The sequence below is a fragment of the Phyllostomus discolor genome, chromosome 13 (genome assembly GCF_004126475.2).
Source record: "Phyllostomus discolor isolate MPI-MPIP mPhyDis1 chromosome 13, mPhyDis1.pri.v3, whole genome shotgun sequence".
In the NCBI taxonomy this organism is placed as follows: Eukaryota; Metazoa; Chordata; class Mammalia; order Chiroptera; family Phyllostomidae; genus Phyllostomus; species Phyllostomus discolor.
In genome coordinates, this window is record NC_040915.2 from 51,431,340 (window position 1) to 51,444,837 (window position 13,498).

Consider the following 13,498-nt stretch of genomic DNA (forward strand, 5'->3'; position numbering starts at 1 on the left):
TTCCAGGGATATACATACTCACAGATACCTTCCCAAGGACATCCCAGGTCTGCTGATTTAAGTACTTCTAATTTCAGTACATCAATATAGTGGAATGCCATGAAACCATTAAAAAATGCAGATCTATATTTATTGGCATGGGAAAATACTCACAGGGGACACTTGAGTGAAGAAGCAAATTATGAGGCATTGTATTATATCCATTTCTATAAATAAAATAAGTGCAACATGGGCTGGAAGAATAAGCCAAGTCATTATTTTTGGTTGAGAGTTGAAGGTAATTTTCACTTCTGAGCTCACTGTGAAATGGGCAGGGTTCAGACTAGAATTCAACCTGCGGCATTTGGAGGGACATTCCAAACAGGGAAACTGAAGCCACAGCTGAAGAAGGAACAAAGCTGTTCAGGAAGCTCTCGAGGAGGCCAGGGGTGGGGTGTGACCAGAGGAGGAGGAGGGGCAGAGAGAGCAGGCAAAATTCTGGCTAAGCGCGAGGAAGCCTGCAAATATAAACATAACCACCAGGGGGCAGTACGGACCAATCGCCAACTGTTAGACTGCCCCCTTCACCCAGGAGGGTTCTACACCCGGGAGTTGTGCCCGCCCGTGGTGGGGGTTGAGCGGTCAATGCAAGAACACAGGCAGAGGCAAGCCCTAGGTTCATACATCTTGTCTGTGCATTGCTCAGATAGCCTGCTGCATGTTGGTTCTCCCCGAACCTCTTTCCCAATCTGCAAATGAGTGTAAGACCACACACAGGCTCCTGTGAGGATGCCCTTGGGGAATCCAGGCAGGGCTGAACAAAGCAGTTCCTCAGCCTTCCCTGACCACCCGGAGGACCTGCCCTCACAGAGTCCCTGAGACAGGGGTCCCACCCCCGGGGCTTTCTGCTTCAAGTAAGAGAACACTGCCCTTGTGAGCCTGGGACAGTTTGGGTTCCCTTTTGGGACTACGGTTTCTCTTCTGGGACTGAGCTGTCATCTCAAACCGCAAGGAAAAGGCACCACGAGCACAGGTCAAAATAATGGCAAACTTTATTGGCATAAATCACAGGAATCGAAATGGGGAAGAGCCAGGTTAAAAGTTTACAGAGAAAAAAATTAAAATCACATCATCAAATAACCAGTGACCCGGAGGATGGACCACAGAAACCCCTTCCTCTAGGGGAGGGGTCTGGGTGGGTCATTGTAAACTGAGCAGTAAGGCCTATGGGTAGAAGTGGAGACGTCGGACCTTTGGAGGGGCCTGGCTGACCTCCCCAGAGAGCCCAGCGCACTCGGCCTCTGCTGGGAGGCTAGCAGAGTGGTCTGGATTGTCCTCACTTTAGACCCCACTGGGGCCCCTCTCTGCTGACCAGGAACCCCAGGCCTGCCGGCTGCGGCTTCATCCTCGGCAGAGAAAGCTCCAGGGGCTTCCCATGGCTTCAGCGGGATCCTGGCCGTCTGCCCGGAATCCTATCACGCTCCCTTGCAACGACCGGGGCCCCATTCCCCAGACCTCCGGTTTCCAAGGAGGGCAGGAACCTTGGGGGAAGAGATGCCCAGTGGAATCAACAAGACCAACGGTCAGGGTCAGACACCAGCTTTCCCGAGGAGGAGGAGGAGGAAGGAGCCGCCCAGAGGCGGCGAGGAGGCCAAGAATGTTCGGTGGGTTCTTTAGGTCACAGGGGAACAGACGCTCCTAATGGCTTAGACGAAAACAGAACCCCCAAAGTATACTTCCCCCTTCTCCTCCCTCAGGAACTTGATGGATGAGGTTCGACAATCCTAGGCTCAGAAGGGCAAGACACCCTTAGGCCAGTTTCGGTTAAGAGCTTGCTGGCCTGGGTGGTAAGGAAGGGGTTTCAAAATACAGCAGTTTATAAAACAGTCCTGGTGAGCCGTGAAGTGAAGGAAGGGGAGCCTCAGGGCCGCTCCCGCTTCACCTGCTTATGCTGAGAAAAAACAAAATACAAATGGCTTCCCTGCCCCCAGCCCTCAGTACAACGAGGCACACCCCGGCCCACAGCCGCTGTCGCCCACAGCACCGGTGGCGACGGACAAGGAGGGGATTACAAAAAGGGGGATGATGTCTTTAAAATCTCTTCAAAATCGTTTGGATAGAGAAGTAAAAGCAACTCAGACGAAATGAATTCAAACCTCAGTGTAGAAATCTATCAAAGTCGGTACAGTGTCCAGGCACGAGGTGAAACGCCCCGCCCACGCCGTCCCCAGGGACGGAGGAAGTGACTAGAAAACATTATTGCTGGAGAAGCCTGTCTCAGTAGAATCAGAGCAGTTGCGGAGGGTGGGGGGCCGTCGCCCAGGCCTGGGGAGACTGGAACGGCAGGAGGAGCACAAGGAACCCCCTGTGGCCCCCCGCCCCCGGGGCACTTCGACCCTCGGATGGACGGATTTATGCTGGCATGGTCTGGAGGGAGCAGTGTCCCCCGATACTCTCAGAGCAAGGATGATTTGGTCAGAGGGAAACAGATAAAAAGAGACCCCATCGGTCCCCCCCACAAAGGGGGCTGCCTGCCCTACCCCCGGCTCCGCTGCAGAAATGGGAGTAAGAGGTGGCTCCAACTGCGCGGCGCTGGCCTGGCCGGGAGGGTCTGTGGGCGGGGCCCTGCAAACCCCGGTCTGCAGGAGGAGGAAGAGGCGGCAGCCTGGGGCAGCTGCAGGAGGAGTGAGAGGCCCAGAGGCTCCGGCAGAGGGAAAGAAAACAGGTGGAGCCCTTTGAGGCCCCCTTGCCACCCTGCACAGCCGAGGACACGGGTTCCAGTTTCAGTGGGGCTTGGCCCTTCACGCCTGGGCGAGGCCTCTGGGTCACAGTAGCAGTTGGGGAGGCTGGGCCGGGGGACGGGGCGGATGCAGGGACGAGAGCACCTAGCAGAAGAGCTTGAGGAAGCAGTTCTGACAGTAAGGCTTGTCGTTCTGCTCCTTGAAGGTGCCCTTGTTGAGCTGCTTGAGGCAGAAGGCACAGACGAAGTGCTCCGGGTGGAACTTCTTGGCCATGGCGGTGATGCAGCGGCCCGTGATGGGCTTCTGGCAGCCGGAGCACAGCGAGCCGCGCCGCTCGTGGTAGTGCACCTCGCAGTAGGGCTGCCCGTCGTGCTCGAAGAAGCTGCCGTTGACGAAGGGCGTGAAGCATTCCTGCCGGGAGAAGGGGGAGGCGGAGGAAAGGGGGCTCAGCCTGGGGCGGGGGGCGGGGCGGAGTGGGGGGGCGGGGCTGAGGCAGAGCCCTGTGCTATGGGCTGCCATGGTTGGGAGACAGCTGCGGCCGTTTCTCTCGCACTTGGGAAGCGATCCCTCCGCGCCAAGCGCAGCGCTAAACGCAACGTAATTCTCCCAACAGGGGAGGCAACTCCGGCCTGAAAGTTAAGTGACTTGCCCAAGGTCATGCAGCTACTAAGCTGTGCAGCCTGGACTTGGAGACTCAGGTCTGACTCCGGGGCTCCAAGACCGGAGCCTGAAGCCCTGGGGCAGCAAGAAGGGTTCCGAGGTCAGACTCCGCACCCGCCCTCCTGTGTGGAGACACACACGCCCACTCGGGCGTACCAGGCCCCGACAGGTCCTGCAGTGAACAGCGTCTGCCAAACTCGTCTGGTCAGCGGGCCCTTGCTGGATCCCCAATATTACCTTTATGGCCTCCCATTGCCCCCCAGAGTTCAGTTTGAAAACTAATGGCCGATTCTGTTGAGACTGGGAAATGCTTGCATTATCTCACTCAGTTCTCACGTGCCTTCTCCTGGACGGGAGGGGCCGCCACACAGGCCGAGGCTGCGGACACAGCTGCCTTGCAGCCGGCCTCTCCCAGCCTCAGGACAAGCCTTGGCCCAGGACCCCCTGGACCTGCGCAAGCGTAGCCCCTGCCTGTTCACCCCGTTAATAACCGCAAACAAGGCCTCCAAACTGGACCAGAGAGCACAGCAAGGGGGGAGGCCCTTCCGTCCCCACCGCAGGGGGGCCCTTCAGATGCAGGGGGAGAGGGCGGCGCGGCGGCTGCTCACCCGGCACACGAAGCACTCGGGATGCCAGAGGGTGTTGAGGGCCGAGATGTAGTTCTCCAGGATGGCCCGGGCACAGCCGCCACACTTGGGCGCGAACATGTCGAAGTAATCCTTCCGGCAGTAGGCCTTGCCGTCCTTCTCGTGGAAGCCTGAGGGGCGGGGGCGGGGTCAGGGCCTCCACTGGCGGAGCCCCCCAGCTCCAACACCAGCAACGCCCCCCTCCCCGATGCGCCGGGGGCAGCGAGTCGGCCCACCCGCTGCTCGGTACCTTCGGGCCCGAAGAAGGCGCCACACTGGGCGCAGAAGAAGTGCTCGGGGTGCCACGTCCGGTCGAGGGCTGTCACCACTTTCTGCGAAAGCCAAGGGCGGGGTCAGAGTCGAGCCGCCGGCCCACTGGGCGGATCCCACCGCGGAGACTCCCTGACAAGGCTCGCCTCCTGCCTCCTTCCCACCCCCCGGCCCCCCAGCCCAGGAAAGGGCAAACGTCGCCCAGATGGGGGTCTCCCCTCACTGCACTCTGAGTACCACTGAGAGCTCGGATTTACTGAAGGAGGTGACATGCCAGACACCTTCTCCTCTGTCCCCACTGAGGCTCCACACGGAGGGGGGGAGGGTGTCACAGGTCCGAGTGTGTCCATTACTTTATGTGACGAAACCCAGGCTCAGCGAGGCTGGGCATTTCCCTGTCACGGCCCAGCGGGAGAGGGGGAGCCAGCTCTGCACCCCCTGGATCTGGGCAGGGCCCCCAGCCTCTCGGTCTCCACAGGAGGGAGCCCCAAAAATGGCGGGAGACAGGAGGTGGGGGGCCTGACCTGCATTAGGGCCGCAGTGCATCGGGCCTGGGTTTGAATCCCAGCCCCACCACTTCCTAGTCTTGGGAGCCCGGGCATGTGACAGGACCTGGGTGAGCCTCGGAGGGCACCCCCGCACCCTCTGAGGGTGACTGTGGTGCTGTGACCAGCCGGCACCGCCCCTGCTGTCGGGCCCGGACTCACATCCAGGATGGGGCCGTTGCAGTAGTAGCAGCGCGGGGAGAAGAGGGTGTGGTAGTCCTTTTCACAGTAGGGCTGCCCGTCCCGCTCGAAGAAGTTCCGGGACCCGATCTCCTCCTGGCAGTGGGTGCAGACGAAGTGCTCGGGGTGCCACGTCTTCCCCATGGCCGTCACGACCTGAGGAGGGAGGCCGGGTGTGACCCGAGGCCCTGGCCAGACACGGAGCAACCCGCCCTGCCCCACCCCCGCCCCACATCACCTGCCCCGCGATGGGCTTCTTGCAGGCCCCGCAGACCCCTTTGGCGACCGTGGCGACCCCCAGTTTGTTCAGGTCGGACTGCAGGCTCCCCAGCATGCTGTCTAGCTGGCTCCCGGGCTTTGGGGGTCCCCCGGGGGGAGAGCTGCTCCCCGTCTTCCCCTGGGCCATGAACTGTGGAGACAGAAAGGATGGATCAGGGCCAGGGGGGCCTTCTCCCCTCTGGACACGTGGGCCAATGGAGGCGTGAAGTGCAGCCCCCTCCAGGGGACTCGAGAGCCCTGGGGTCGGGGGTGGCGTCCAGAAGACGTCCCTGCATACGAGGGGCTCAGGTACCACAGTGACCCGACTGAGGCCGGGGAAACACAGCAAGCGGGACACGGAGACCCCGGCCTTGGCACTGACCCTTCCCTCATGCCGCCCCTCGGGGCTGCTCTGCCTGCCGCTCGGAGGCCAGCCCGCCGCCCGGTGCGGCTCTCCGTCTGCCCTTTGCTCCGGGCCCTGGGGCTTAAGTGGGGGAGAACACGAGAGTGAGGCTGTTTCTTCAGTTCGGGAAGGAAGCAGAGGCCGTGTCATCGGACCACTCCACAAAAGGGAGTTGAGGGTGAGAGCGTCCCCACCCCCCACCCACTGGCAGCACCGAAATCTGGAGGAAAAGGCTCGAGTGTCCCAGGAAGAGCAGAGAGAGAGGGGAGGGTGAGCCAACCGAAGGCAGGGACCCCGGAAGGGGAGGGGACCGAGGCCAGAGAGAAGAGGCTTCCCAGGCACCGCCCGGCCGGGGGACTGCAGGGAGGAATGGGTTTTTGGTTTCCCTTCTGGGCCTGGCTTCCTCAGGTGGGCCCGGGGCAGGACCGAGGGGCAGGAGGAAGGAGCAAGCAAGACACCCGCTGACATCCCGGGGGGGGGCGGGACACCGGGTTAAGTGAGGGTCCGGAATCGGAGAAAGGCCTCGGGAAGGACCGGGGAGCTGCGCTGGGCTCGTGTGGGCACGCGTGCCACGGGGGACCAGCAGGGCTCACGCGGGGCCCCGGGGCCTGCCTGCATCGGGGGGAAGAGCGGGTCCTCGTCGGTCTGGCAGCCCACGGACCTCACAGTGCGGGGCGCAGGAAGCGGGGAGGTGGGCCGCCGCGCGTCTTCCTGCGGCCCCTCCCCCGCATTCTGGCCCCTGGGAGACCGACAGGGGAGCTCGGAGGGCCCCGGGGCGGAGGGGGCGGGCAGGCTGGGCGGGGGAGAAGAGCCGCTGGCCACGGCATCGCTGCCGCGCTGGAGCAAAGGGACAGGAGGAGGAGGAGAAGGCAGAACAGGGAAGGTTCTTCTCAGGGGAACGGGAGAGCCGGGAGGAAAAACCACCTGGGGGGAGGAAAGGAAGGAGACAGATGAGGGTGGAAGAAACACGAGCTCAGCAAGCGGGGGCGCGGGGAGGTGATACCCCCAGGCTTCCCCAGGCCTTTCCCACGCTGACCCACCCACAGACATACCCCGGGCTCCCCTCTGACCAGAGCTGGGGAGGGATCGGGCCGCCAGCTGCCCTGCCGCGGGCCCGGCCCTGGGCACCTCCCCGCTACCTTCTCTACCAGCTGCCCCTCAGCCCGCCGCCCTCGAGGCTGCACGGTGATGACCACGCCCTCCGTCATCCAGTCCTCGGCGCAGGCCCCCGCGGCCCCTGCAGCCCCCTCTGCCTCCGGCTGGATGCCCAGCCGGCCCTGCAGCTCTGCGATGAGCCGCTCCTGGGAAGGGTTCCTGCTCAGGGTGGCGGGGTCCAGCCGGCGGCGAGGGGAGGGCTCCCGGGACATGGGGTGCGCGTGGCCCGTCTCCCGGCTCCTCCTGATCATGGAGCGGATCTGAGGGGGAGGGGGAAGCTGTCATGGCCCCACTCTGGGCTCTGCCAGTGCCGCTCAGTCCACACGCAGGCGCCCGGGCAAGGGAGGGCCGAACAAAACCACCGGAGAAGAGCCAAGCTGAGGTGCGACGGAGGCGGGGGGGCAGAGCAGGCTCTGGGTGCTCAGCTCCAAGTCGGCACTGACCTTGGGCAAGACAACTCACTTGCAGGGACCTCAGCTCCTCCATCCTTGAAATGGGGTGACAGCATTTTCTTGGCTGCCTTGTAGGGTTATTGCTTCTTGTGTATAACCTACTGGTTTGTAGTGGTTTTGGGTTTTTGTTTTGTTTTTGGAAAGGGCATGAAGTTTTAATCAAGCAAGAAGCAAATACTACCAGTAACGTCAGCCCTGGCGCCGTGAGGACTGCGTGCTGTGTTCTAAGCACATTCCAGGCATCATCTCATTTAACCCCCTGGACAACCTTGGGGAGAAGTGCTCTATGATTACCCTCATTTGAAAGATGGGAAGCTGAGGCTGGTGGGGGGTTGTCCAAGGTCACACACACAGCAAGTGTTGGGGGCGGAGTCTGTGGTCAGTTCCACGCGGTCCCAAAGCCCATGCCTTTAACCATTCCGAGCACGTGACCTCGGGCGTCAGGGGGCGTGCACCCAAAGGAAAAAGCCTTAAACGAAAAGCGGGCTGCCACCAAGAGAGGTTCCCAGGCCCAGGGAGCTCCCCTGGTCCCACAGAGACCACCATGGCCGGAGCCTGGTTGTCAGGGTCACAGGTCTGGGCATCTCAGGACTTGCCACTCAGGCAGACATGCGCAGACTGGGAGGCGGCATGCAGTTAGCCAGGAGCGGCCCACACTCAGGCCCGGCGAGGGCCAGGCCCAGCAGCCGTGCAAGCCGGCGCCTGCCTGGCCGGAGGTGGAGATCCTCTCGGTGGTCTTGGGGGCGTCCATGACCACAGCCTGTGGAAGCTCCGGCCGCTCCCTCGTGGCCTCGGCGGCAGCTTCGGCGGTGCCCCCTGGCCTCCGGTGTGTCTCGGGCCCCTGGGCTGGCCTGGCCGGGCTTCCCCTCGTGGGCGTCCCTCCACCTAACTGCGCCTCACTGACTGGGGCAGGGCGGCTGCTCCCCGGCCCCGCTGGCCCTGGCCTCGCCCTCTCCCTCAGCTGTCCACCTTGCTTCGTGAGACTCCAGGTATCTGGGAAGATGGCCTGACGGTCTACGGCCACGAGTGCGGGCTCGGCTACTTCCTGGAGGCGGGGCACAGCTCCGCAGGGAGTCTCGGGCCCAAGTGCCCCCAGAGCCCACGGCTGCTCCAGCGTGGCAGCCAAGGCCTCCTCTGGGTTCTCGGGGTTGGCCGACAGCCCCTGGGGGTCTCCAGGCTCCGGGGGACCGGTGCACTGAGCCCCGGGTAGAGTGGGGCCTGGGGGAGCCCTGGGGAGCTCACTGGTGAGGGCTAGCACGTCCCTGCACACTTGAGCCTGGCTCTCTGCACCAGATGGCCCCAGAGAACCCTCTGCAGAGGAAGACCTTGAGTTGGGGGTGTCAGGTGTCACCCCTAAACCAGCTGTCACCCCCAGGCCAGCCAGATCAAGCCAACTGGGGGCCACAGGGGCTAAAAGGCCCTTTCCATCAGCATTATCCTCAACGCTGAGGACCTCTGGGGTGTGATCCTGGCCTCGAGGGGAGGGTTTAGGAATGGATGGCCCGGGAGGAGGAGGAGGGGGAGAAGGAGAAGGAAGTATGTGGTGTGAGGACGGAGCTGAGCTGGGCAGCAGCCCCAGGGAGTTCAAGGCCACAGCCGAAGAGCTGGTCTGGAGGAGGAGAAAGACAAAAGGCAGCGGGGAGGAGAGAGAGAAAGAAAGAAAGAGGAGAGGTGAGGGAAGACGCTCACTGCAGGGGGTGGGCTGGACCTGGGGCCCCGAGAGCCGCCCTCTGTGCTGGCCGGGGCGGCCCCCGCAGAGCGAAGCACAGGGACTGGCCCCCGCAGAGGACCCGGGCACCCAGCAAGGGTTTCCTGGGCCACGTGTGCTTGGCCCCCGTCAAACCCGCGCAGCAGGAAGCAGCCTCTGCGGGAAGCCTGTGGAGCCACCCCAGGGAGGGTGGGTAAGAGGGAGCAAAGACGAGGGTGAGGTGGCCATGGCAGACAGGCGGCCGGTGGCGGGGCGAGCCCAGGCCCAGGCCCAGGCCCAGGCCCCATCGGGGAGGATCAGCCGCAGGCGGCCACTCCACCTCTTCCAGCTTTGGCCCATTTCTCAGCTGGGCCCCTCCCAGACAAACACGGCTTCCGGACGTCCCCCCCACCTTGCTCTGGGCACGCAGTCAGACCCAGCTCAGCCAGCACCAGCTCAGCTGCCCATGGAGGCATCTCGAAACTGGCTCTCAGAAAGGAACACCATTCTCGAGGGCGCTGGGGTGCGGCTCCCCTCAGCCAATGCCCGGGCCCAACCGACAGGCTTGCTTCTGACCCTGGCTGCTCCGAACTGCGGTGGTTCGCCGCCCTCCCTCCCCAGCCCCACTGCCACCCCCACCACAACACCCCAGTGGAAGGGAGGCATGGAGGCGCCACTGGGACCAGGAGCACACAGCCCACTGGCTCCCCTTCTCAGGTTCCCCAAGTCATACACCAAAGTCGTGCACCCACATGGAAGGTGCAGTCAGCAACTGCTGGAGAGTCAGTCAACAGTAACCCCCATGGAGGCCCTGCATCTTCTCATAACACATCTCCGGCCTGGCCGGCCTGGGGAGGCCCCGGGGGCGGGGAGGGGGAGGGGCAGTGCAGGGAGCCACATGCGGGACTTGCCCAGTGGCCTGAGGAACTAGGTTTCCCACAGACAGAACCTGCGGGGGATTGAGAGGCCTGCAGAGGAAGAGCGGGTAGGAGGGGAGGCTGGACAGGGAGGCGTGTGGACGCAGGGGCCAGGGGCAGAGAGAGAGGATGTGATGAGGACAGCCGGCCGGCGTGGGAGTGGGGCTCCGGGGCAAATGACTCCTCAGGCACAGGATCCCACGTCCCATGTGACCCAGAAGAGAATGCCCACCCCCACCAAGACCGGCCGTCAACACAGGGCCCTTTGTCCCAGCCTCCTGACCCCTGCCCTGGGTGGCTGGGAGCCGGGAGCACCCCGAGGAAGGAATGTCCCCGCTGAGCACTTCTCTGCCTTCACAGAACCGGAGACGGCTCGGGCCCCACCAGCCGGGCCTGGCCCCCCCATTCCCTGGCAAGCCCGGGGCACGGCGGGGTCCCCGGCTCAGGGCAAGACACCCAAGCCGAGGGGCCGCGTGCCAGCTCCTCACACTGAGGTGTGGGAGGAGGAGGACAGGGGAGACACGGGGCAGGAAGGAAGAGGAGCCTCAGGGCACCTTGAAATCCGACAGGGAGGCCATCAGCTCGTCCAGCTCCCTGGTGGCAGAGGAGGCCGAGATGCGCGTCTGCTGCTGGCTGGGGGTGACCCGCTGCGGGCTGCTCATCTCGCCCTGGTTCACAGTGATGGCGGGGCTGGGGGGGGCGGGGGGCATGACATCAGCAGGGATCCCAGAGTCCAGCCCCGTGCTCCCCCCGCGCGGCGGCCCTCCCCGCCTCCGGAGAGCAACACGGCAGCTCCGGCACTGGGATCCCGCCCCCCCCCGCCCCAGGGAAGCCCGGCAGCTCCTGGTCTCTTTGCAGGGAGAGGGGGTTGCCGTCAGCCAGGGGAGGGGCCCGAAGGTGAGCCGGCACGGGAGAAGAGGGGGCTGCTCAAAGGACAACGTTTGCAAGTAGACGCCCAAGTTCAAGCGGGCCGGTTAAATGAGCCCGAGCACCATGTGCGCACTCGTGCAATCGCTCCGACGGCAAGGTCACACTGAGAAGAGCCAACGCTCAGACAGCAGTCGCCGGCCACCTCACCTGCTACGAGCCAGAATGCAGGGCTGCGTCTCACCCTATTGAGGCGGGCGGCCTCATCCCCGCTGTCCCACATCCCTGACCCCATTTTACAGATTGAGAAACTGAGACTTGAGAGAGACACTTAACAAGGGCAGAGCCAAGGCCTGGGACCCCGCTCGCTGTGCGGCTCCCAAATCTGTACTAACGGCCACCAAGCTACAGGCGCCCACGGCAGGCGTGGCGGCTCTCTTCTGGCGGGTGGTGGCGGGCGGAAGGCGGGAACGGTGTCTCATCGCTGAGTGACTCACCACCACCCTCCCCGGGTGCCTGGGGCGGGGCCCGGTAGTCGACAGGCCCTCGCGGAGGGGAGAAGGGGTGACGGGGGGGCCGAGCGGGCGGGCCCGGAGCGGGGGCACACCCGGTGGGCACTCACACGGGGCTGGGCACCGAGCTCTCCAGCTCGTCCAGGAGACTCTCCACACTGGGCCGCACGTCCTCCAGGCCACGGGCCCCGTTCCGCTTGGGCTTCTCTTTCATCGGGGGCCCGGCTTTGACGCCCAGCAGGCTGTTATTCTCGGGGATGCCGTAGTGGGGGCTGAGGGCCCCGGGCAGCGGGGGACTGGAGTTGGCCTCGTCTTGGGAGAGGGAGAGAGAAAGACACTCAACCCCGAGCCCTCCGGGGGAGTCCTCCGGGGAGGGGGCAGGCCCCGCCCCAGAGACCCGGCCCCACCTGTGGGGAAGCCCGGCGGGTTATGCTGCACGGCGTTCAGCTCCAGCAGCAGGCGGTCAAGTTCCGAAAGGTTGCTGCCCAGGGAGGAGCTCATCATGGTAGGCGAAGGCTCAGCCGACTTCTGCTTGTTGGGGAAGCTTTGAGAGACAAAGGGGAGATCGCACTGAGATGCGCTCCCCAGCTCGGGCGCCCCCCAAAGTCTCCAGGAGGGCAAGGCGGAGGAGACATGGCGTCTCCACGGCAACAGGGCTCAGAGTGGGGAAGGGATGTGGTGAGAAGAGGGGAGGAAGGAAGTCTTGCCTCAACTGCTCCACTGCCCGGGGTGACGTAACAGCTGGTGTGTGTGCATGGAAAAGGCAGCAGGGGGTGGGGGGGCGCAGCAACAGGGCCGCCAGCCAGTCGAGGGGCACGATGGGCTCGCCAGGAGCCTCGGGGACCCAGGCTTCCCGAGCAGGAGGAGGCGCGAGGGCAGGGGCCGGGGCAGTACCTGTACACGTGTTCCTCCTCGCCAGCGCGGGGACACGGGGGGCCAGCGCCGTCCTGGGGGATGCAGGCGCTGGACGTTTTGGCACCGGAGCCGGACACGGGCGGCGGGGACTGAGGCTGCAGGAGGGAGCGTGCTCAGAGCCTGCCGGGGTCCCCCCAGCGGGCTGCTTGCTCCCAGGCAGTCTCACCAGGGAGTTTCCACACTGACTGGAGGCAGGTGATTAATGCCCAGTCACTGCCCCCCGCCCGTCCCGTGGCGTCTGGTGGGGAGGGCCAGACGTCCCCTGGCCTTCTCCCCTTCCTTCCCCTGAGCCCGCTGCTCCCCTGGCTCCCCACACCGCGGCCAGACGAGCTCCTTCAGCCGCAAAGGCCTCTGGGAGCTTCGGCCTCTCGCCCCCACCTACCTGCTGGTGGGTGAATCGGGAGGTGCTGGGCTGCCACTGGTCTAAGGGGTCAAGGAGCGCACCGTTGAGGGCCTCGCTGGACGGTGGGGGAGGGACGGGGGGCGGCACGGCAATCTCCTGGTACGTATGGTTTCCAGTTGGGTAGGAGTAGGGGGTCTCCTCAGACAAGAACACGGGCCGCTTGGAGATGTGGGAGGTGGTGGACTCCAAGTCCTCCAGCAGGGCGTCTGCGGAGAAAGGGCCCAGGGAGTGGGTAAGAAGCAGGGACCCCACGGCCTCCCTGCCTGCACCTGCCCCGCCCATGGGAGAAACAACTAGCCTCGGGTCAGGGAGACACCAGCCCGGCCCGGCCCGGCTAAGAACCAGCTCCCAAAAAAGCGGCTCTCTTCACCGCCACCCAAACTGAGGGTGCTCTGGGGGTTTCCTGGAGCCGCCCTTGAGGCTCTCCTACCTCTGGGAGTCGGGTACCTGCGTTCCCTCGGGACAGGGACAGGGCCATGCAGCTGGCTGGCTGGGAGTCAGAAATGCCTGCCCGTGGCACTCAGGGCCAGGCGGGGAGAATGGGTGGGAGGGGCCCCACGTCACTGGGAGGGGCCCGGCAGGGCCAGGTCTCACTCCATTTCCAAGAGCCTAAGCTTTCTCAGCTTCCACACTGGGGGAGCCCCCTGGGGTGGTACCTGCCTTCCTGACCACCTAGAAGCAGAACCTCAGGCTCCGGGCTCCTTGAGGTGTGTGTGGGGGGGGGGGGGGGTGCTGGGACTAGGCTGGTGCGTGTTCCCTACCTCCCTGGACCAGCCAGGGTGGAGTGCAGTGGGGGGGGGGCCGCAGTGGCAAGACTGCTCCATAGGCTGTTTCTGTGGAAGCCTGGCAAGCGGCCCGGCCCCAGAGGCTCCAGGGCCCCCCTATTCTGCTTTTACCAGCAGCAAAGGAGCTGAATCGGCCCTCGGGT

The 13,498-nt window shown here is 64.1% G+C and overlaps 1 protein-coding gene across 3 annotated transcripts in view; it reads right to left on the reverse strand.

The window, feature by feature from the left end:
• Positions 1-1,008: 1,008 nt before the first annotated feature.
• Positions 1,009-13,498, reverse strand: part of PXN (paxillin) — a 45,933-nt gene continuing 33,443 nt past the window's right edge. Inside the window, exons 2-15 of one of the 3 annotated variants that reach the window (XM_036014426.1) lie at positions 12,550-12,776; positions 12,147-12,262; positions 11,660-11,796; positions 11,363-11,564; positions 10,428-10,563; positions 7,976-8,878; positions 6,802-7,077; positions 6,275-6,586; positions 5,642-5,743; positions 5,240-5,410; positions 4,984-5,157; positions 4,257-4,338; positions 3,989-4,137; positions 1,009-3,131 (exon numbers count right to left, since the gene is read on the reverse strand). In XM_036014426.1, coding sequence (XP_035870319.1) covers positions 2,865-3,131; positions 3,989-4,137; positions 4,257-4,338; positions 4,984-5,157; positions 5,240-5,410; positions 5,642-5,743; positions 6,275-6,586; positions 6,802-7,077; positions 7,976-8,878; positions 10,428-10,563; positions 11,363-11,564; positions 11,660-11,796; positions 12,147-12,262; positions 12,550-12,776 — 3,254 coding nt within the window. In that variant the 3' untranslated portion in view covers positions 1,009-2,864. The remainder of the gene's footprint in view (positions 3,132-3,988; positions 4,138-4,256; positions 4,339-4,983; positions 5,158-5,239; positions 5,411-5,641; positions 5,744-6,274; positions 6,587-6,801; positions 7,078-7,975; positions 8,879-10,427; positions 10,564-11,362; positions 11,565-11,659; positions 11,797-12,146; positions 12,263-12,549; positions 12,777-13,498) is intronic. The other 2 variants (XM_028528037.2, XM_028528038.2) reach the window with 2 other exon arrangements.